General features: G+C 34.8%; 1 protein-coding gene across 1 annotated transcript in view; it reads right to left on the bottom strand.

Moving 5' to 3' along the window:
* Positions 1-1,300, bottom strand: part of LOC133202185 (cytochrome P450 20A1-like) — a 35,052-nt gene extending 33,752 nt beyond the window's left edge. The window contains exon 1 of the mRNA XM_061337961.1: positions 1,167-1,300. Within this exon, the coding sequence (XP_061193945.1) occupies positions 1,167-1,238 (72 nt within the window). The 5' untranslated portion in view covers positions 1,239-1,300. The remainder of the gene's footprint in view (positions 1-1,166) is intronic.
* Between the last annotated feature and the right edge of the window lie 24,086 nt (positions 1,301-25,386).

The following is a 25,386-nucleotide window of genomic DNA, read 5'->3' as shown; positions in this document are numbered from 1 at the left end:
TCTGCGTTGATATCGATGCAAAATGTTATCACGCAAAATGCAATAATCCCGGTTTATTACATTTCGCGTTGTTATTACATATCGCGTTGTAACAGTGCCAACGCCGGCCGTGACACGGGGCCTCGGTTTATAAGGTCTTGTCCGAAGGACCCGTAACTTTCACCAAGTGCCGAGCGCATGGCGAAGGAAAAGTTGCTACCCATTTTTTATCGACTCAGGTCAGTCGCAGCCGAGATTCAGACTTACGACCTCCCGATCACGGAGCGAGCGCTCCATCGACTGAGCTCCTAGAATAGATAAGTCAGGTGAAGCTAGACTATTCTAATAGAAGTAAACAGTAAGCATGGCGGATTACAAAAGCAAAACTGTAAGCATTGATTGAACATCGAGCCTGATTAAATTGACCTAACAATATATCATATTGTTACAAACTCACCTATTCGCATGTATCTGTCGCCTTCAACATATAGAAGGTTAGGCGCTAGTTTATTATTGATGATATATCTTTTACATTACAGAAATTCATTGAAAGATGGCTAAATTCATAGCTCCTAAACATGGGAAACTTGCTCCCAGCAAATTTTGTGTAAAGAAATCTGTCTGAAGAAAACAGAATCAATATCAGAGCCAAAAAGCATACGTAAATCGATGAACTTTCACGATCTTTGTAGTTGAACATATATTTTCTAATTTTAACCCGACAGGTTACAAACAGCTGATGCAAATGTGGTCGCTTTGAACAAATTCTGCAGAGACCCAATATACAAAAAAATATACAGCAGAATACTTAAACGCTTTAAAATTGTTTAGATATATTGAATATATTTTCACAGATTATTTTACAGCGTATTTCTTATGGGCGCTTCTTAACCTAGCTGCTTCCCCTTTTTTGTCCCATTTTACATGACCTATGAGATTGATCACAATACGCTATCTTCACCTATTTCATACTTGTTTCTGTACTCTCTCAGAATATTGATTGACGTAAGACGACATGTTGAGGAACGACAACCTACATTGCATCTGATCTGACATCCTTTTAGATTCAAACTTCCAAATTTCATGATAAATGCTACATAATGTGCCTGTGTACACCTGTTCATTCCATGATTCATAAAACTAAGTGGCAAAAATAAGTTGAATGTCATTTATGTAAAATTTCTTACCGGATACAAGTAAATCGTGGCTATCAGTAAGGCTATAAGAAAAGTTGCCGCAAAAATCACAAAGTCTAGCATCTTGTTCAAGCTGTTGATCAAACGATCGCTTCAAACCCTAGAGAAGTTCCGAGTAGCACTGTTTTTACTAGACTGGTATTGCCTGTCTCTATCGTACGAAAGATCGTGCATATCAGAGAAGCAAGGCCAGCCTACTTTTTTTTGAACTGCGGCAGCGTATAAAACGAAAACATTTTGAATCAAAGTACTGAAAGTATTCAGAAGCGCTTAAAGAAATGCAATAGCTCAGCACGTCAAGGAAAGGATTGTTATTTTTACTTTAGTAAAGTTTAATTTATAGTATCTTAAAATCTTTTTATACAAATTATATATAAATGCAGTCTATAGATACATGTGACTGCACATTTCTCAAAACAATTTCTAAACATCTAAAAATATTGTCTTAAAGTGACTAGTCCTCTCGCTTATGGGGCAACATTAAATGCCAAAAAATTTCAACGATCGATTTGTAAAATGAATGTGATTTTTCTCTTTAAAAAACTTGAACCAGGACACATAAATTCACAATTTCAAGATTGCACTTGGAAGTTGGTAAACTTGATTTCGGTATTTAGCAAATTCGACTCTTTCGTACGCAATATACCTTACGACATGATACACTACCAGAGGTTTGTATATATACCAGAGGATGATCAAAGAAAAATATATATATAAAAAAAATATAGTTTTAGCTCCCATTTTAGATGAGAGGTGTACAGCATCATTAGGCATTGTAAAAGTCGCACAAAGGTTCTAAACATCCTACCCGAACTCTTCAATTAGACAGGGGCTAAATTGCATATAATGGTGTAAAATGATCTATACATAGGGAATTAAAGATCATAATTATGCCAGAATATTTAGTTTGTTGGAGTTCATTTTCTACCACACATGATCAACGTCACTTTTCGACGTGACTGACTTTTGACACCCTGACTACAAATCGACATTAACTGTGCATCTTTTATCTCTCTGAATCTTTTTGGGTACTTAAAACAAATACTCTGGATGTGTTTTATTTTTCTGTAGCCCGTTTAAACATTCCCCATGTCTATACCAGTATTTCCAGGTTCAAAACTTTATAGAATATAATGTTGGAAAAAGAAACCCCTCCCCCTTTTCGACGTCATTTTCAAGCCCATAATTGTTTGGACACTCCATATAAAATTTACGATAAAATTTCATAGAGCTTACATATCAAAATAGTTTTTCTAAGTTATATTTAGGTATAGAAAAAACCCCGCATATTTGAGGTTGCGCCGCCTTGACATACCCTTGCTTACAAATACATTAACAGTTTATTAAAAAAATAAAACTTATGATTTATGGTTTATTCTTTAGATAGTAAAGATGATGCAAACTAAATATGTTAAAATTCATTAATGTACCTAAAGCGGTTTTAATTTCATGGCGCTAGTCCACAAACTTTTTGATAACCCCTCTTACATGTAAACGTTGACCTGTGTTTATGTTTAAAATGCACTTAGCTTGGACTTCTAGCATGCCTTTTTATTTGCAGACTGTGCACATGCATGGTGCATGTACATTCTGAATTTGATACTTCGTACAGAAAAGGCACCTTTGAATCAAGGAGAAGATGTTTTGATAACACAAGATAATATTTATTTGTTTCTTCCACCGACAGTTATCTATTACTGACTTGCATTGTTTAATATAAGTAAAGTGTTTCATTATTGTGTGTTATCCCTGTAAAACCGAAAGCGTCACTTGGAAAATTCCGCTTCGATAAATTGTGCACAGATAATCGCAAATTGATCTATGCACTGATGGGATGTCTTTACCTTACTTGGTTTTGTGAGCAGTATACAATTTACTTAAACCAACGAGGTTAGTTGATATATTAGCTGCACAGTTTGTAATCTGCATGTATCACGTAATCCTAGCCCAGTTGTTTACACAAACACTTCATAATGTCAACACTGTGCATATACGATTCGCATGTGATGTGAAGAGATTTAATTCTGACCTCGACCTACAACGTTCGAGTGCTTTAGAAGTGGAAGATCAGTTTGTTGTGATCGCCCTTTAGGTATTTGTTGCTCACAGTGAGACAACATAGGTCACATGATCCCATCATCTTATAGGTTGTCTGAAGTTACGATTTAAGTTACCATCCTAAGTAATTTTCGTACACAAAGGATTATGTCTATTTAACCGGAAAGAATGACCTTGTAATAACAAAAAAAGTAGGGTCAGGATTGGTGTTAGTCTTTACAAAAAGCTTTTCAATTTTGGTTCCGGTCGATGAGTAGCCTCGTTCGACCAGCTGTCTCCTGAAACTCCGACGAGCCGAGAGTCTGTTAATGTGTCGTGATTCTTTTGTAACGAATAAACGAGGCTAACCAAAATTCTGGTTTATGATTGACTGCAAAGAACACACCTCCACAATTGAAACAAATGCATCATAAATTGGCTGAAAAACAACCTAAAGATTTATAAGTTGAATATCTATAGCAGTTGGAAAGGAATTGTCTGCGGTATTGCCTACCAGTTATAGGTAAGTGTACGCTATCTTGCCAAAATAATTGTCGTAAGAAAAAGTGAAAAGAATACCCTACCGGCGTAGAACTCATCGTTGATTAGTATTGTTATTTCCGCTCGGTATCTCTAATGAATGATCAGTTTATTAATATAAAAACGCAATACAACATATATAAATAACATTCGTTTTTGTTTTCAATGGGGTCATCAAAATGAAAAGAAGGTAACGCCTGCTGTCGGTTAAAAACGCTATCGTGACTCTTTTCCAGTCTCTCTGCTCGACGGAATTTACGCCAAGCGTCTGTTTTAACGAGACTAGTCAATGAGCTTAGTCTACAGGCATATAGTCATGAGTTTCTCATACATAATATTTATTCTAGTTAATGAACTTAGTATTTAGAGATTAAAGGAGCTGTTTCATAGACATTAACTAATATGTGTATGTAGCATGATATTGTTCACGTGTTTTTAGATCGTAATTAACTCCAAATGTTTTTGATATTTTCGTTGTAATGGTAATGTCTTGTCTTAATATTCCCTTCTTGATACGCATTTTCCGTGGAAATGTTAAAACATGCCATTGATCAGTCTGTTGATTGATTAATTGAATTCCAAGGAAGTGACCTTCCGGATTATAGCTCTACTTTTTACAAACCTGGCCCATTGATTTCAAAAGTATATATTAAATGTAATATGTGAATAATAAATTTATTTGGCCCACGTGCTACGTAAAAGTCTCAGCTAAATAATCCAGACAAGCATTAATAGCATAGACTGATAAAAACATATACATTTAATTGAATAAATTCTTAAATGGAGTTCTTAAACGAACAGTATTCCAGGTCAAAGTATCGGGAACAGCTCGGGAACAGCGCAAAAACGGACCTCCAAAAACATCAGAGGTGGGATCGGGTGCCATGTAGGAGTGAGCATCCCCTGCGGACAGGTGCCACTCACTCCTTGTCATAATCGGCAAATAACGGAAAAATCCGTCGACGATTCAGTGTGTAAATGATGGCCTACCGATTAGTATGAAAAACGTCAGTCAGCATATGACTTATTGATAGATTATATTTGCTGACAAAGTCATTGTATTGACCATAGAACTTAATTATTTAGCACACGTGCAACGTATACGTTTCAGTTTGTATTTCTCCTCCACTGCTGTTAATATGCAACTGAGGAGTAAAGAAAGAGGCTTGGTAGAACATTTACTGGAACCATCTATGTATCTTTGTAAGGATTTCTATAATGTTTCGGAATCCAATATAAATGTGGTAATTCAAATTCATTTAGGCTGTTGGAAATATCACAAATATTCAAATCTGACGTGATTTTGAAGAAATTCCTCCTTAGAAAGGGAGCTATAGGTATAAGTTGGATTGCCACTTGTAGAATTAAATCCCAGTTGTTCTAAAATACAATTATGATAATGAACCTTACAAAGAAAGACAATGTTGTTACCTGCTTTGTCAGCTGGGACCAGTACATACTGATAGTGTAGTCTATCTAATTCTCTTTTTTTCACTTCTAAAGAAGAATATATGGTTTTCATATTGCCCCCAATCGCTTAATGCGAGATTTTAACATACATCTGATACATTTAAATATTCTGACAAAGAGTCAAGGTCTTTTTCATGTCTGGTCCATATAGCCTGGCTTGATCTTCCACAGAATTCATAATATTGATGAAATTATGAAATATCAAAACTGATCAGCTGTAAATACCATAGAAAACCATCGCAACTCATTGCAGACAAGAATAGGAAGTAATTCTTGTTCTCGAAAAAAGTGTGCTACACTGAGGAATAGTTCCCCTTGATTGCTATTTGATTAAATAAATACATATGTACTTTTTATATGAAGAAAGAACAGCCTTCAAAGATATATAATTAAAGGAAAATACACAAGTTCTTATCAAAAAATAAAGTATTTAAAAGGGGAAAATTTAAAAATGCAAAAAGTTTGGCACCAGGTGGATTTGAACCACAACTACAAAAAAAAAAAAAATGACAGCGGTAATGAAAGCCAGCAGGTCAAATATCTGAGCCACGCAGATTTTAATGTTTGGCGATATAAATATAAACTAGGTTGTCAAGATCAGCTTTTCCTATTTTTAAGTGTTTTGTGAATTTTGTCCTCCGTTCAAGTATGCCCTTAAACACATTTTTAAATTATTTTTTAGATTACATCCTATCAAAATATCATAATTTTATTCAGAGGCAGTCCTGCCTCGAAAAAAAAAACTTGTGGAGAAATCTTATTAAGGTATTCAATGTATAACGACCATTTTTTGTACATAATAAATGAATGGTCCGATTTTTAAATCATGGTAGCATATTGAAGGTGTTATCAAACAAAAATACTCCACCAAAGGAATTTACCAGATTTTGATTATTGTACTATTAATTGAACCTTGACGTTAACATTGAAGTCTATGGGCAGCGCATGTGTTATTAAGATATGTAAAAAGTAACTTGAATTTCAAACAAATCTCTTGGTGAATATATGCATAAACTCTCTCTTTATTATAATATAAAAATAAAATGAATCATTCACCATAGATATTTTGAAAAAAATTAATTTTTTCTTCTTTTCATCAAGGGCAGATAACTCTTCAAAAACTTTTAAGGTGCAAAATGACTGGCTTCTTACACGTTATCTGTCATGTGAATTTGGTTCATTTCAATTTCATTGTTATCTAACAATGCATTTTTAAGTAGTTTAAGATGATTCAAAATTGTTCAAAATCCCCTTGTTATATATTATATATACCTTAAGATAGACCACAATGTCTTCTACAGACACAAGGTTTCCAGCCGTAGCCACAGTTACCGCCACGCACAGAGTCTGACACATCTGTTTCATATTTGGCTATATTACTAGAAAAAGACGTTAATGGTAATCTATCGACAAAGTTTTATGATAAACTTGATGACTTTAACTTTTCAATCGTCAACTTCCCTTACATATGTAGCAATATACCCTTATCACCTGCATATGTGGTGTATATCTCTCAGTTTGCAGGACTGTTAAGGCTTACTACAAAGAAATCAACGTAATATAAACGTGCATAAATACATACCTTTTTAAACTGAATTTATTTTTGTAAAGCTACTATATTATCACATGACTTTAATTTTAATTGAAATAACATTGTATACCCTGCTCTGTACGGAATTTGGTTTGGTCACGTTATTTGACAGTCACGTGATAAATGCATATAATGTGTACTGTATGTAGGTCATAAACAAATGTCAATATCGCAAGGACATACCCTAGTTAGAATTAAAATTTTCAGTAATAAATTGTATCTATATAACTTGTACTTTGTGGAAAGTGCTGCTGCTTTAAACAGAATTCGCATTTTATTAGTTTAAATTTCAAGTTATTTGGCTCTAGTCGAAATATGTGTGACCTTTACCATGTATTTTATTTATTAATTAAGTAATGCTCTCGATTTCAGGAAAGCAGGAGCACTTTTCAAATTAAGGATTGTTTCCGTTATGCATATTCAAAAAATGGTCAAGATCTATTAAGTGTATGCTCTTGCGAAAAGGCGATTTAATGAGGCGCGTAGGCGTGAAACATGCACACCCTGTAGGCAAAAACACGGTAGAATTTATATAATACATTCTCTCGATAGTTTTTAAATAATGGCACTAAACAAAGGTTTCAGATTTGTATTAATGGTCTACCTCAGATTTGCGAATAATATTCTGTTTAATAAAAAAATCCGTTTTTCACTGTGGAAAAATTACTTGATCCGCCTCTCACTACACATAAAATGCGTCAAAGTTTACCATGATGACGTCATGTCGACAAGTGCATTGCGATCAGTGACTTGTTTATATTTTGCTGTGTGGGATTTAACTAGGGACAAAAATTAATGCAGTGGTAAGTTTTGATGTAGTTCATCACTCTTATGCAGTTTAAAACCGCAAATTATTTCATTTTCTGTTGTTGTGAAGAACTGCTATATTTGTGTGATGTCACAGTAGACATTTCCCGTGTAAATTAGGCCACGCCCCCTTTATAAAGCCTTAACGAGGTTCGCTCCTGAGCTTTTGAGCAGATTTTTATTTTAACCTATATTTAAAAAAAATCTGCGTAATGTTTTAATTCTTACAATAAATTTGGATTCTACAATGCCAAATGAACTATATTCAGTCAAAACTCCATGATTAAAGTCCATTCCAAAAGCATTCAGTGAGGAACTATATTTTGTGGCGGAAGGTTTTTTAGAAGAAAATTATCATTTTTTCTCTTTCGAAGTATTTAAAGTATGTTAAGTTTGGATTCCTATTTTTACATGCAGTCTGCACACAGAGTTATTTTGTGCAGTGAACTGTTTTATACTGGTCCTAAATTATATATTTAATGAACTGTCATGAATTCAATCATCATATTAGATAAATAAATCAAATATATTGTGAAAATCAAGAAAAAAAATAGCCCTAATTTAAGCTCAAAATTAGCACTATTTTAGTAATATCTAAAAATTAACATCACAGACCCCCACTTTTAACTTTCTTTTCTGAATATACAAGATACTTTTAACCATTCTTCTTAAATTCAGTAAAATGTCATTACTTTTAAATGATTTTTTTGCTTGTTAAATTTGTAATGCTAGCAAAATGAAATTTTTTGAGTGCAAAAAGGTCAAATAATTGAACGTGCGGAGTAATTTAAAAAAAAATTCATTGTCAAAAATTTTAATGGGTCTATTCAAGATGACATAAAACTGTGTTTGTTCCCATAACTTATTTGAATAAAAAATATCGGAGGAAAAACTTTAAAAATAGATTTATGTGTAAGACGTTTTTACAGTGCAAAAAGGTCAAACTAAATGCTCTGTAGCGCCAAAAGAAGCGCATTGACCCCAATTTTTTGTTTTGATTTTTAATTAAGCTATGTGTATAAATTCTAAAAATATACTTGATAAAAAATTCTCATTACTTTTGATGTCAGGATCCAACCTCCTTAACAGAGCTGCGTTTATACTTAATTGAGAAGTTTTTTTTCCCCAAAAGGAGATGTCTCCACTAATCTGGTTTTGCATTTCCCAGGGACAGAAATGAATAGAATGAAACACTACATCAACTTGCTAAATAACCTGGATGTTCTAACACTGGTGCCTATTTATTGACATTGTTTCATGGGTGGCCCAGAACAAGTGTGTCTCTGGTTTCGGACCAGACGGTCTGTATACTTTGGAGCTTACGGAAAAGTATATAACATGTCCTCTATTCAACAGGAAGGATAAAATCTAATCCTGACCACACGATCCTTGTGGAGACAGACAGTCCGTACATGACCTGCGGAGTGAGGTTCCCAGTGAACCCCAAAACACACTGGAAAAGTCTATCAAAGTGTCGCTGCCATTCATCATCGACCTGTGGATCGTCTTGCTCAGGATGTGTATGATAACTTTAAGGCATTCTTCGGACAGCAACTATCGGAACAGTGTTAAATGTCCTGTCTAGAATAAGAATTTCCCTAGGTTCCAAACCATGAACATTTTCATCGTGCAGCACTATGTGCAGTAATTTGGGAAGGAATCGCTACTGACCTTAATATATGACAAGCCGTGTTGTGGAAACGCGTGAGGTAGATAAACTGTTGATTTTGTGTTGTATATTGTTATATTGTTTGTATTCTGATATGTATTTAAGTGTGGATGTAGGTCTAGGCATATTTTCTATGATGTAGTGTGGGGACTGGTGCTAGTTGGAAGATTTCATAATCAAATTGGGAGGAGTGTGGTGGTATTCGATACCTGGCATTTTTTTTTTGTCTATGGGTCGAATTCTACTGGTACCTGAAAGGAAAAATCTAGACTACACGTTTTCCGACGTGCAAAACGAGATGGTAGATTTGTATGTGTTGCAGGTTGGCTCTGTCTTTTGTAACTGTCCTGTCATTTACTTATCGATAAGTGTTAAGTTTTGCTCACCTTATCGTTTTCCCTCGAACTCGGCTATTAAAGAGGAGGGAAATACGATAACAATATAAGAAGTCTAATTTATATGTAGGTCATATTCGAATTCAAAATTGATAAGACTGCATGTAATCATTTCACAAGTTTCAAGAAAACTGTTAACTCAGAAAAGTAATTACTCTTTCACTGTATTTTATTGAATAGATCTAATAATTCATTGGAGAATGCTTTTCATGTTGTAAGTAGAGAAATGCTGATGGTTTTACATGCATATCATATTTTCTGAAGGAAACTTGCCAAAAATTGCCTCTTTATTCAAATTTTTGTTGAACTCTACAATTTTATTACGTCGAATTCTCCGAGGTTAATCTTTTTGAAAATAAATGCTTAATTCGTTTAGTTACAGGATCCATGTACATCGACCTTCGTCATTTCTCTGACAGAAAGCACTTCTAGAACACAATTCATCCGGGACATTACATTCGTTTTCTGTGGCCTCTGGGAGTTCAGGAGCATTCGGAACTCCTCTTAACTTGTCGAAATTGAATTTAATCTGCAAAATATGAAAGCGATAAATTACATATACGTAACTTTCTGAATACAAATTCTTTGCATGGGCGGATACAGGATTTGTGATTGGGGGGGGGGGGCGTGGATAACTTCGTTCAGGCAGGGGGTCTGGGGGCCGCTTTAAGGCCCCCAGTGGGTCCAGGGCGAAGCCCTGGTGGGGGCCCAGTGGGCGTAGCCCCCGAAAGCTCCTGGGTTTTCATGAATTTTAAGAGTAAAACCAGGCACAAAAATAGTGGAATTGATTAGTTATGTACACTATGACATTTCACTTTTTAAAAGAAACACACACACACACGCTCAAAACAAACCAAAAACAACGAACAAACAAGATCAGATTTTAAAAATAGCATTTTACCTAGATATACAAGAAGTCACAAAAATCAGAATGTTTTTCAAAGTACATTGTCACTTAAGAGGGTTGGGTGATTGTGGCCATTTTCAGATACTTTGTAGGGTATGGTGGTGTAATTTCGACCGATTATTTTTTTTTTATATTTAGATTTGTTCAAGTTTATCACTGCCTATTACATATATTACGCTCAACTTTTACTGGATCCTTTTTCCTTCGGAATACCTTTTATTGTTCAGATTACATTGTATTATACGTATTATTCGTCATAATATAAAATAAATGTGTTCGATTTATAAGATATGTGTGTTGGGTAACTCCGACCGCACACGGGGTATTTTCGATCGATGTGCAAATATAAACGAAATTATTCGTGTCATCTCTAATTTAAATATATATCATGATATATATATATATATATATATATATATATATATATATATATATATATATATATATATATATATATATATATATATATTTTAAATTATTCTGTTGTAAAACATAAAAGATTGTGAAAAAATGCTGACCAAAAAAATTAATTTTTTTAAAATGTACCTAATTAGAAGACATTAAGTGCACCAGGTGCCTAGAGACTGATTTACCGATTTGTCAAGGCATGTTACAAATGTATATGTATATGCTCAGGCATCTAAACCGCATGTAAACAGAACAGATGATTTTTCCACTGTTATAGAACTAGTTTCTGTGGAGTATTCTTGTACATAATACTTATTCTAATATTTTTTTTTTTATACGGACGATGGTCATGATTTTTTTCTGGTAACAAATGGCATTGCGTCATTTTCATTGGTCGAACTGAGTTACCCGCTGACGCCGTATTCATGCATGGATAACTTCGGCCGATTTCTGTTCAGATGATTTGCATTTTATTTGTAAAAACTAAATACTATAAATTAAAAAGGTATGAAGTTGCAAAATTAAAAATAGTTGATAAATTTCACGCCAGGAATAACTGTGTCTTTCTATATATACAAGATATTTTCAAAGGTGATAAACTGATAATTCCCCGCAATGGTTTAAAAATACTCGTCCGTAATTTTTCGGGTGATAGTTTCTTCTTGGATGTAATTTTCCAGTGAAGAAATAAATTTCGTCTATTATTATCGACATTGATTTGTATATGAAAAATGCATTTTCTTTCTGCATAAAACAGATGTGTGTACACTATAATGGGTTATAAACAAATTATTTTAAGGTATTTACGAACGGTCGAAATTAACCAGGTGGTCGAGTTACACCATCCTAACCTATATCCTGACGCTAAATTCCATTTATATGGAAAGATTATGAGATGTGTATAATGAAAAAAGTCTTGCATCTATGTAAGTAAATTACTACAAAGTTACACCATTGGATAAATAAATACATCAATCAGTGGACGGGTTTGGAACGTACATCGTCTGATTTTAAATTCATTTATTTACCTTCGACCAGCCTTTAAATATTGTAGTATTTTTCCTTGCATCCTGATAGGAAATTGACAAGTGCAGTCTACCCTTCAAACGAAATCGGGAGACGTTTTCCGGTTTGAATAATTATGAAATAATATTCATAGCCTAGGGAATGCAATGTTTTCAGACTTGATTTTTAAGAAAACCGATACTTGGTCATTAAATAAAATTACCATTCTTTAATTGACCATTAATTATAAAACCAAACTATGGCATTATTAATATTAGTCATGTCATACTTTGATAATTTTAAGGGGGGGGGCGTGCGCCCCCACGCCCCCCTCCTTAAATCCTCCAATGCTTTGTGTGTAAGGAAGATCGTGATATTGATCTCAATTGGATAAAAAAATGGAAATGTGTGATTTTTTGGATTACCAAACACTCAGTAATAGAAAAAATGTCTAAGGACTTTTGGATGAGAAACAGGAAGTCAATTACGACTCTGGGGCCCGTTTCATCAAAGATCGTACGCCCAGTCGTAGCCTTACGCTGGCGTAAAGTCTGGACTAGCACAAAGATTTGCGTTTCATTAAATAGCGTATCTTTACACCGGACTAAAGTTATACTGTAGGCCAAAATTTTACGTCTTTTCATGAGTAGGCGTAAGTTCGAGCGTACACATAAAATAAAGCGACTTTACTGATTTGAAAACGATTTAGACATTCCTTAAGAAGAATCATGGTTCCAAGAAGTCTTTTTAAACGTGCATAATTTAATTTCACAAACAATGAAGATTTGGGGGAGCGGAAACGGTGGGGATGGGGTGGGGTTGGGGTTACATCCACTCGGGGAGATAGCTGACATGCAGTATTCACATAACTTATTAGGGATTCATTTTTACATCATCTCTAAGTTTGGACAATCTGTATTTATACACATTTTTTAAAGATAGTCTGATATATAAATTATAATTCATTGATATTTAAATTAATTTATAATTGCATGCATGATTTTAATTATATTAATATTTTTTATTTTTATTCTTTCATTATTATCATAGAAGGGAGATGAAATAATGAATGAAAATTTAGAAGGGAATGATTATTGAATAATTCTATTATTCAAAAAAGTTTCTGAAAAATCTGATTTTTTTTTCTTTCATTATGTGCACTTTTTTAAATATCAATACTTTGTCTTAGACTAGTTCTCTCAATCAAAATGGCATAACAGTGGGATACTTGAAATGTTCATAAATAATACGGGACTAGGAAAAAATCGGGCGTGGTATACCGTATACTATAAAGACCGTCAATGGCGGCCGATTTCCTCCGATATTTTCGATAAAATTGGCTCTATAAAACCTTGGCGGTAAGGATTGAACTCAAAATGTCTATGTTTATAAAGTAATATGTTGACGGTGCGACCGTTGGGGCGAGCGCATTGTTCACTTCATTTTAAGATCCGCCTCTTCAAACCTCACGAGACATTTGGAACGTCTAGACTGTGACGTCACATGACGTATGTTAGCTGCATTTCCATAAACAAAGTTTAAAAACTGCACATATTTTAACAAAGAACGTTTAATCTACTATCTGCATGCAATATCCATTAAATTAAGGTGACTTTATTTTTTGTGAAATTTTAGTTGTTGTTACCGCGTGAATGAAGTTAGCAGCGAGAACAAGAAGTGATGCATTGTGGGTCAGAATTACTGCGGAAAAAAATTCTATTGAATGAATGTACAGTAGTCCGAATTTTCTCTTCGCCCAGGCGTTGTCGTTAGAGCTCGCAGTGACGAGCGGCGCTTCGCGCCGCTCGCTGCGCTCGCTATTAGTAATCCTATAAATTAAAATCCACAGTCATTGCAGTTTTTATCAATCATTTAATCATATTCAACCGACATTTTACCAAAACCCGATCATTTCACCATTTCATGTCACCCTCTTGGAATTTTTTTCCCGAAAGGTGACACTTGTTGCAAACATTTATTCAGTTGGCCATCTCACTATTCGTTTCATCTAAAGAAAAATAATAATATCCCTTCTATTTCTATACAAAAAACCCCCAGCCATCTTGCTCCTATTGTTAGCGATGTTTTATAAAATGAAATTATTGTATATTATTTTTCTCAGATATTCGTACAAGCAATGTCGCCTTACAAGGCCTAATTATTTACAGTACGAGCTGTTGTGATGCAAATAGATCTTACTCCGCGTAGCGCACATGTTTGTTTGTTGCTGAATTTCTCTCTCTCTTTTTTTTTTTGTTTGTTTGTTTGTCATCTCTCTCGAGAGATGACATATTAAGTTTGTAACCCCGGATATGAAGCCCCAGTGTAAGCTGCCATTGATAAGCTGGTGGTCTGGCAAATGACACGATTTCTAAATATAGATATGTATACAAAACTGCTCAATGACAAAGAATGGGCGATCTGTCAAACAGGCCATCTTAAAAAAGAAGAACTACACATAAATCATAGGGAGTAACAGAGACAATATCGCTTGGGTAGTGGTGGGTCTTCAAAATACATGCAGTTATCTAATCATGGTCAGCGCGTGTGTATCAGAATGCACTAAACATGGCATCGATTAGAACGGCCAAGGCGTGGATCAAAGTATTTACAGAAAAAACAAAGTGGCGGGTCTTCAGATAACATGCAGTTATCTAGGCTGTTACGTAAATGATGACCAGTGCGTGTGTATCAAAGTACACTTTACCTGGCATCGATTAGATCAGCCAAGGCGTGGATCTAAGAATTTACAGAAAAACAAAATCAAAGTAAATACTCGCATTAAACACATGTTAAAAGTTTTAAATACGACTGATGTGAATTGATGTCGAAAATTTTACCTTTATGTGTATGTTAGTCATTTAATAACCTGATGCCATTTTTAAAATATTTTTTTTAAAACAAATAGCTAATGTTAAAACTACAGGCATTGGAAGAAAGATTATATAATCATTGTGAATTTTTACGCATGTCTGCACTATTCTTTTTTTTTTTTGTTCTATAAAAAATAAATGTCAGAAATACAATATTGTTACCTCTGTATAAAAGACGCAATTTCTTTACCCGAGGTGTATTTTGAGAATTTATAATTAAAGCATCTGCAATCATTTTCTTTGTGTAATTTTAAATTGCATTATTGGTTAGTGGCAAAAAAGCTATCAAATCACTTCTCTTATTCTTGAAATATTATTATATAAAATGATTGTTTCCTTGAACAGCCTAAATATCAGGGTTGGTAAATTGGTACTCTTTCCGATAATTTGTAAATGCCTAATTTTAGCTTATACCGTGTAAATTTTATTACTGACCTATATTTAAATGCATGTGAGGGTTATTTCTTTGGAGAAACCATATATTTAAAAGTGGAAAATCTTTCGAAATCAACTGAGGGCCGGTGTCGTATAGTGAGACTTCCCCATAGTGAGATTTCCCCGGAAGACTGGCTATATAGTGAGATATACCCCGATAAGACTGGCTATATAGTGAGACTTCCTTCCGGAAGATCGACTGACAATAGAGTGAGACTTCTCCCGGGGAAGTCTCACTAATTAGCCAGTCTCTCCCCCCTTTCATGGTGAGACTTCCCCTGAAATGTAGTTTCCGGAATATTTTATTTCATTGTAAAACAATATTTTTCAGTATATGAATAAAAGTTCTCCGTTTATTAATAATTAAAACATCTTAATAGCCTTTTAACAGTTTGTTAGCCAAAAATAATTATGGGATGACATGTACATGTATATTGATGCGAGATAACTGAATGAAAAATGTACGTTATTGTTACAAGTATACATCTTTCTTTACTATATTGTATTTATTGCGTTCCCCATGAAGGTTAACATAAGCAAATTCCAAGAGTCCACGAGTAATGATCTATTAAATGTTAAATGTGTTTCTTTTTATAAGAATTATTTTGGAACAATTCAATTATTTACTGTGCACGATAAATTTTTAATACGCACTTCTATATTTATTCATACATGTATCTATTTTATAAGATCATTATCAAAATGCAAATATATATACATCGTCGATGTAAATAAAATACTAATGAACATGGAAGGGGGAAGCTTCACTATGGTCGTTTAGGGGGGAAGACTCACTATATAGTAATTCTCCCCCACCGGGAGTCTTACCGCTATATATAGCCATATTTCCGGGGGGAAGTCTCACTATGGGGGTGGGAGTCTCACTATATGACACCGGACTAATTCAAGTTAGCGCTTTAAACTTCTTGGCTGTTGTCCGAGTAAGCTGCTGTGATTTAAAGTCAAAAGGAACGCTAAGGTTTTATCCATCCATTTTTTAAACACATATACAAAAAATATTTGAAATTACTGTTGCAAATGTTTACTGAAAGGCAGTTTGCCTCTACCTTCCCCACATTTTTTTGTTGCAGCATATTCATACTCCCCCCCCCCCCCCCCCCAATGTGTTTTCGAGAGAGTCAAAAAGTTTAAATCTTCCCTCCCATCCACGAAATAAGAATTTCGAGTTTGAACACCCCCTTTTTTCCTAGTGAAAGATTATTCAGGTAAGTTGTAATTTTTTTTCTGACTACCCCCCTCCCCTTTTTTGAAAAAAAGTTCTTCTGTTTGTAATCGCTGAGGAAAAAAATGTTACATTCCACTGTTTATTCTGTGCCCCCCCCCCCCTTTTGAAAAAAAGTTCTTCTGTCTGTAATAGCTGAGGAAAAAATGTTACATTCCACTGTTTATTCTGTGACATTAATGAAGCCAAAGAGATGACATTTCAGGCTTTCTGGAAAGCCAAACTTGTTAATCTCTTTAGTTTTCTTTCTTGCTTTCAACGTATAAACAAAATATACCTCGGTATATGTGAGAGTTTATGTTATTTGATATTTAAAATAAGACAATGAATCTCACCAACTTGTCAATATACATTTGCACTATTTTCAATAGCGTATTTAGAATCAATATTGTGGAGTCCTTTGTCGCCGCAGTAATTGAAAGAAAGAATTGGGGGTCGTCAGCAATGAGGCTACATCGCTGATAGCGATGCGCCTCAAAAACCAAAACAGCTGTTGTAAACGGATTAACAGTATTATAAAATCACGGACATGAACAATCTTTTTACCCCAAGCGGAAAGCGCTTGTAAAACGGGTACGTATTGAACAAGATAAATGTAATAAACATTTTTTTTTTAGAAAAATAAGCAAAATCAAAATATTTTTACCTTATAAACGGTATGGATATATATATCATACTTAATATGTTGACGGTTCGACCGTTAGGGCGAGCGCAGATACCTATATTCAGTTTTAATTTAGATCGGGCTCTTCAAACCGCACGTGGCATTTAGTACGTCTAGACTCTGACTTCACGTGACGTCGCTTGTAAGTTGCATTACCAAAACGAAGTCTGAACAGTGATAATTTTAATAAAGAAGGTAATCTACTATTTATCTACTATATATAGGCCTATATCCGTCAAATCAAGGTGAGTTTATATTTTTCTTGGAACCTCTTGTTACCGCGAGAACGTTGTTTTCGGCGAGATGCAATTCGCAAAGCATTATGGGACCACAGGTTACTGCGGAAAAAATCGTTGGGATCAATGTGCACGGTCCGAATTTATTTCTTCGCCCAGGCGTTGCTTTAAGAGCTCGCAGTGACGAGCGGCGCTCCGCGCCGCTCGCTGCGCTCGCTATAATATCCCGAGTTGTCCACTAGCTCTCTTTTTGGCTTTTGACTTCAGCCTCAAATGCTAAGAAAAAAACACACACAATACATGTATGATTATCCATTATTGTTCTTACGGTAAATGCTAATTTTGAAAACCGGGTTTGCATTTCATAAAATTAAAAACCGGGTTTGCATTTCATAAAATTAAGAAAAGACATTAAATAATAGACTTAAAAAATCTGCATAGAATTCTCCGACTTTTATTTCACGATTATTATTATTATTATCATTATTATCATTATTGGTTTGCTTTGGTTTTATATTCATTATTTTTATTTTAGAATTATTTAAATGTTTTCTGCTTGTTTGATTGACTTCTAATATCCAAATAAATATGAATAACATTACATGAACAATTAAAGGATAATGTATCAATCTATTACAATTCACTCATAATAAAAAATTAATTTTCCCCATGTGCTATGAGGGATAGACATATGCCCCTATAATAACAAAATCTGAAGATAATTGTTAAAAGGGATGCATTTCATATGCCCTTCTGAGTATTAACAAATGACTCAGGGACTGATGTGCCTGATAAGGGATAAACATATGCCCCAAAATTCACAAAGCATCACATTCCTCGCTGTCTTTTACCAAGTTCACACGTGTGTAGACTTTTCATATATCAGCTTGAAGTATTAATAATTGCCTTATTAAGCAATAATGTGCCTGGTGAGGGATAGACATATGCCCCCATATTAAGAATACATCAATTTCAGTGATGTCTTTTTTCAAAGTTTATATGTGCGCAGTCTTGTCACCTAACAGCCTAAGTATTAACAAATGACTTAAGCACTATTGTTCTGGATGAGGGGTAGTCGTATGTCCCCATATGTTAATATTCCTGAAAATCACTTTGAAATCAAGATCCTCAATGAGTAACAAAATATCTGCCTTGAGGCTCCATTTCCACTCATCCTCAATGAGTAACAAAAGATCTGCCCTGAGGCTCCATTTCCACTCAAGCATATAAAAACATGGTGTCACATTTCTAATATAAGATTTAAATGCATCCGATTTCCATCTACCCAGGAATCTAATCTGACTATCACTCATCCCCCTTGATGCACAGTAAGAGGCCATCCCAATTCGAAAGGAATGTCCTTTGAATCTATTGACATCTAAATTACAAAACATGAGACTTTGCTTTAATACATTTGAAAATTCTTGCCTTGTGACTGCAATGTTTGGGGGGGGGGGGGTTAGCAAAAAAGGAGTCCATCACCCCTCCCTCTCATTTTCAAGTAGTGTTCTAATGCCTCAACAGGACAGTATTTTAAATAACTGCAGGAATTAATTGTAAGAGTAAAAACTTTACCGCCTGAATATTTATAATTTTGAAAGTGAATCAAAACCTTACGTATCTGAAAAGTAACTTGTGACATTTGTAAGACATGATTAGCAGTGCAAACTGATGTTATTTCTCCTATTCTGAGGAAGCCATGGAAAGCCTTGTTTTGCGACAAGAACTTATTAGTTTTTGAACAAGGAAGCATGACGTATTGTCAGGCATGTTATTAATTCTATGTATATATGCTATTGATGAAATAAATGACACAATGGAGGAGGCTGCATAACCTTCAGCAATAAATAAGAGATAAACAAAGCTAAAGTATCCTGAGACAATGGAAGATCATTACTGATATTAAATTTGTTCGTAAAATTTCTATAAATAGACCATGCCCGTTTATATGCATGAGTGGAAGCTGGTGCCAATGTTGAAGTCAACAGGTTCCTCAAGACTGGTCCTAAGGAGGTAATGCTGGCAGCTGAGGAATCACCACTGGTTCTTTGTCCATCCAAGGGGCCAGTTGATGGAATTGCTGCACCTTCAAACGAGACAAGCAGTCACATAGAATATTTTCTTTGGTACTAAGATGCCTAGCATGAAACAAAATGTTAGACTGCAAACAAATGAGCACTAACTCTCTTACGACATACATTATACGTTTATCCTTAGACGATTGCTTGTTAATGATATGCACAAGGGCATAATTGTCTGTGTAAAAATATATACACTTATTTTTCAAAATATGACTCCACACCTTAAGAGCTAACACTATTGGATAAAATTCCAAGAGAGTAATATTAGATTTTTTCCAATTATCATTCCAAGTCCCATAGAACCAGTGCCCACCTAATACTGCCCCATAACCAATGGATCCTGAAGCATCTGTATACAATTTCAATTCATTAGAATCTACCCACCTATCTGGTAAGAAAACTGACCTACCATTAAATTGTTCCAAGAAGGCTAACCAAGTATGCAAATCTGCTTCTACCTCTTTGTTTAGTCTAATGCGATAATATGCTCTTGTTATGCCAATAGTAGTATTGATAAGTCGCCTTAGAAATGCTCTTCCTGGCAAGACAACATTACAAGCAAAATTAAGAAGACCAATAACTGATTGCATATCCTTCAAAGTAATCTTTATGCTTGGTAAAAGCTCCTCAATTGTATCCCTACATTTTTTAACTTTATCAATGGTAGTCTTGCCTCTCTCATCTCAGTGTCTAATTCATAACCCAGAAAAGTCATTACCTTGTGAGGACCGAATGTTTTATCCTTAGTCATTGGTATACCTATGTCAGCACAAACTGTTAAAAATGCCTCAAGTTTTTTGTGGCATCCTGTAGCAGATTTGTCAGCAATTAGAAAAATCATCTAATACATGAGTCATAAATTTAATACCTAATTTTTTCCTGAGCTATCCACTGAAGTGCCGTACTAAACCTTTCAAATATACGACAAGAAGAACTGCAACCCATCTGAAGACATGTATCAAAATACCATTGACCTTGCCATGTGAAACCAAAGTATTTAAACTGTGATGCATGTAAATTGATTATTCGAAATGCATTAGAAATATCTGTTTTGCAACAATATGATCCTTCCCCACACTGTTTAATATTTTGAATAGCATCCTCTACAGAAGAGTATTGAACAAATGACTCCTCTTCAGGTATGCTATCATTGACAGACTTACCTTCTGGATATGACAAATGATGTATCATACGGTACTCACCCTCTGTTTTCTTGCTAACTAGACCTAAAGGGGAACAATGTAAAACTGGCATTGGCTTTTCTTTGAAAGGACCCATAATTCTACCCAAATGTATCTCCTTCTCTAACTTCCTGCTGATAACCTCTGGTAAGTCCTATGTTGATTTTAAGTTTTTTGAAAGAATATTTCTAATTTCCCCTGTGTATCCAATGCTAAAACCATATTTAAACCCATTAACTAAAAATTCTGTTTCTACTTTATCATACCCCACCAACCAGTACTCTAACCTATTGGGATTTACTGGCGTAGGACCCTTTTGTGGGATAAGTTGCTTTTGAGGATTTAGAATTACCTGTGTTGGTTGATGTCCCATTTCCCTGAAATAATTTCTGGGTTCTGAATTTGTCCAAGAAACGAAATGGCCGTTGAATAGTTTTTTTACATGAATAGATTGGATGCATGCCACCACAGTTAAAGCATCTGTGTTGGAATTTGCATGTAGCACCTAGCCTAAAATACTTTTCAGTTTTGCGATAAGCAAAGCACGCTCCATGAGGGACTTCCTCATACTTGCTAAATGTCGACCGGTCTGATGTTATTTTGCTTAACTTTTTTTCAGATTGCTTGAGGCGAGCATTGACATATATCTCCATATGGACATCACCCTATTCTACCTCACCTTGTTCTATGAGTTCCCTGAACTCCTCATCATATCTTCTCCAATCCCCCTTTTCCTCTGCAATTTGCCTAACTGATTCCATATGTTTTGCAAGCTTTGACAGTGCAAGTGTATCTTTAATGCAATAAATTGTCGCATACTTATTCCATGCAGTTACCCTGTCATGCAGGGATAATGAGCCATCCCTAAATTCATCATCATCTGTGGACTGCATATTGTGAATTACCACCTTACCTGTCTGATATTGTTCTTCCACTTTGATAGAATACTTACTTTTTCCCTTTTCCTTTTTTAACAACAAATTAAAGCCATATCAACATATTGTTTGACCAAATTTTCGATTTGATTTTGTCAGAAACCCTTGCCTCTATTGGCGCTGAGGAGCTCACAAATTCCGATTTCTTACCTGCATTTTCTACAGGTGGGAATTCAGTACCCATAATCTGTGAACTGTGTTCGGTGACAACATTTGATACCAAACCTGAAATACCTGCACCCCCTGACTTATTCATTGTGTGACCATCCAACCCAGGAGGGCTTGCTGTTAAGCTGTTGCTTGCAGAGGTGGTAGCATTATTACCCCTTTTACCCCCCATATTATGAACAGAGATACTCCCCTGATGTTGTAGTTGGTTTTATCTCTGCTAACACGTTCTCTGTGACTGACTTTGTTATGGTTTGGGTTAATTCAGCTAAGGTTTCAGGAGGTACACTGAGGGGTGGAGTGCTGGTATCGCTTGCCACAGCATCAGTGGTGGTGGGCCCTCTTGTTTCCTTTTGGCCACGACGTGGTCTTTTCGCCAGACTTGTTTTGGGCTGCTGGGATTTATTCCTTTTTCCTGGCATAATGTTGGTAAACCTATAGAATTGTAAAATTGAGGCAGAAGTATATTTCCAATATTTAACATAATATAGGCCTAAATGTCAATTGACCGGAACTGCACGAGTCAGATCAGATACACCAGTACCATGACCACGCATATGAGCATGTTAATACTTAAAATTACATTATATAAACACTTGAATGCATCGAATTCAAAGTAATATATGCCTAAATGTCAATATTGACCAGGACTGCAAGAGTCAGATGAGATGTATAAGTACCTTGACCATGTATGCGATCATGTTAATACTTAAAATTACATTGTAATGATTGTAAACCAAACTACAAGTGTACATCCTATTAAACAAACGAGAAAGTTGTATAACCTGAGACTGTTTCCAGTAGTCACTTTCCGTTAAATTACACCCTGTACCTATCTACAGTTGATGACAAAATTCATCCCGGAAATGTCACATTAAAGAATAGAACCAATATTGTTCTGAAACAGACAAACATTTCCCGCACTACTGCATAGCAAATCACACCACCCATTGTGGGACTGCAGAAGCCATTAATCAACTTCTCTGGGACCGCTGCTGGTCAGTAAGAACTAGCAGCCACATAAAACAGAACGCTGACAACAGTAATAAATCAGCACTTTTGAAGTCGGTTCACCCCGTGCCGTGTCAAATTCCAAAGTAAGCTGTAGTGCCTTTACCGAAGACAACTATGCATTGTTAATTGTTTCTTAAACAAGCAATAAAACTGATCATGGTGGTACTAAAATAATCGAAGCTGATTTAATTCACAAAGAAACGCCGTCCAAACACTCAAAATAATACTTTTATATAAAGCATCTATAAGCAATAAACCTAAATGTATTTTTTCTAAAACCCTAATTCGAAACGAGTGATAGGCATATTTTACGATAAATCTAAGAATAAAAAAACCGTGAACCATTGATGGAACAAAAACATGTGCATGATATATTATAAATGTAAAAAGGGGACAGCGAGTACAGAACGGAATTTAATTAAGTAATCAACAAATACCGCAACAAACAAATTGGCAAACATTCATTTTCCGAACGATTTCTTCACAGAAAAAAGGATAATTAAGGAACTAAAACGAAAACCCAAGCGGGTACAAAATGGCAAGTACAATGACTGCCTGAGACTTGTACTTAGGCCTTGCCTAGAGTACTGTAAAATTAAACAATTTTAGTAATCAACTAATACTAATAACTAATAAACAAATTGGCAGACATTTCTCCAACGATTTTCCTTCACAGAAAAAGGATAAATCCGGAACGTATTAATTAAAATACATTCCTAGATAAATCAAATAAAATCGATAGAAAAATCGCCATGGTAAAAGCTGAAACTAAAACGAAAAAACCTAAGCGGGTTCAAAATGGCAAGTACAAAAGACTGTCTGAAACTTGTACTTAGGCCTTGCCTAGAGTACTGTAAAAATTCACAATATTTTAGTAGTCAACTGATACCGTAACAAACAAATATTGGCAGACATTTCTCCAACGATTTTCCTTACAGAAAAAAGGATAAATCTGAAACGCATTAATTAAAATACATTTCTTGATAAATCAAATAAAATCGATGGAAAAATCTCCAGGGTAAAAGTTGAAACTAAAATGAAAAAACCCAAACAGGTTTAAACTGGCAAGCACATTGAATGCCTGAAACACATACCTAGGTCATGCCTATAGTACTGTAAAAGTCACAAATTTTTTAATAATGAATTTCATATATAAAAATTGGAATTAAAATGAAAAAGGACAATGATTGGCAAGCCAATATCTGATAAGCAGAGTTAATTTTTTTTATTATTATAATTTTTTTTAAAATATATAATTAATTTACAAAAACTGAAAAATTTAAGCATGTTACACGTACCCTATCCAGATGATTTTGAACAAAGGAAAAAAGTGACAATCTTGTTCCATTTTCTAGAAAATCTATATTCTCGCTGAAATTAACGCTCCCCTTATACTCCTATATAAATGTACATTCCCTTGTTTGTTCAGATGAACTCCGTCGCATACAAATTTCCGACTACAATCTCCTTCACTGGGAGAAACAAAATAATCCCCGTGTTCCCAAAACACACAATAACCTAGTGATGGCAATGCACCTCTCAATATTGCATTCACTCTGTCTGCTACATCATTGTACCCAAAATTAACCTTAAATCTTGGCAATAATTTGCAAACAATTATTTTAGCAACATTATAGCGGTGATGCATCACCGATACCACAGTTTCAATTTCTGCGGCCAACAATGTAGGATCTGTACTGGGAACGATGTCGTTCTCCCCGATCATTAAAACAACTACCTCGGGACCTAAAGCAAATACACTCTCCATATCCTTAGATATTATATCACGAACCTTCCTTCCACCCACACCCCTGTACAAAACGGAATGCGTTTTTCCCAGACCAAGATTTGCAGAATATCTAATGTCATCACCATGTTTCAAGAATTCGTGAAAACGACGCACAATTGAATGACCAAGAATGACAACCGAAGTTTTGCACATTGAAGACATGATAAAATAATTTTACTCACAAAGTACTTGATAAAATAAATAACAAACTTGAAAAAACGTCCGTCCTCCAAGGCTGTAGGTGGGAGAAGAGGCAGAGTGACGCACCGCGTGGCCGAAATGTTAAATGTTTGATTTTGATTGGTCAATCTCTGCCTCTCCTAAGACATGAAACAAAATGACCATTATAATACATCACTATACAATATATCAGACTTTAACATTCAAGGAGGACACTTATTGATTACAATAAAAAATTTTAAGTAAACTTTAATTTATTTACGAACAGTTATAAAACATGGGGATTCTGTAAACGCTTTATATGTAAAACTTCAGTCTGTGAAACGTTGTACGCATAATATAAAAACAATATAGTTTAGAGTGTAAGAATCTTAAGTTTGAATAATTAATGTCTTCGATGAGAATCGGTCATTTAAAAAAATGACAATATGAATAGATATTGCTTTCAATTTTTCATTAAACGTTGACACTATAATGGCCAAAAAAGTCATATATAAAAGTAAATAAACATAAATACCGTAATCCGCATAGCAGTAGTCTTGCTGGTCCACTCTAGGAACGTACACCCCATCCGATACTTATT

This window comes from Saccostrea echinata, unplaced genomic scaffold (assembly GCF_033153115.1).
Source record: "Saccostrea echinata isolate AGI-Se365-2 ecotype Australia unplaced genomic scaffold, CSIRO_AGI_Sech_v1 ptg000046l, whole genome shotgun sequence".
NCBI classification, from domain to species: Eukaryota; Metazoa; Mollusca; class Bivalvia; order Ostreida; family Ostreidae; genus Saccostrea; species Saccostrea echinata.
Note: the sequence above shows the minus strand (reverse complement) of the source record. Positions and strands in the feature narration are given on the sequence as shown.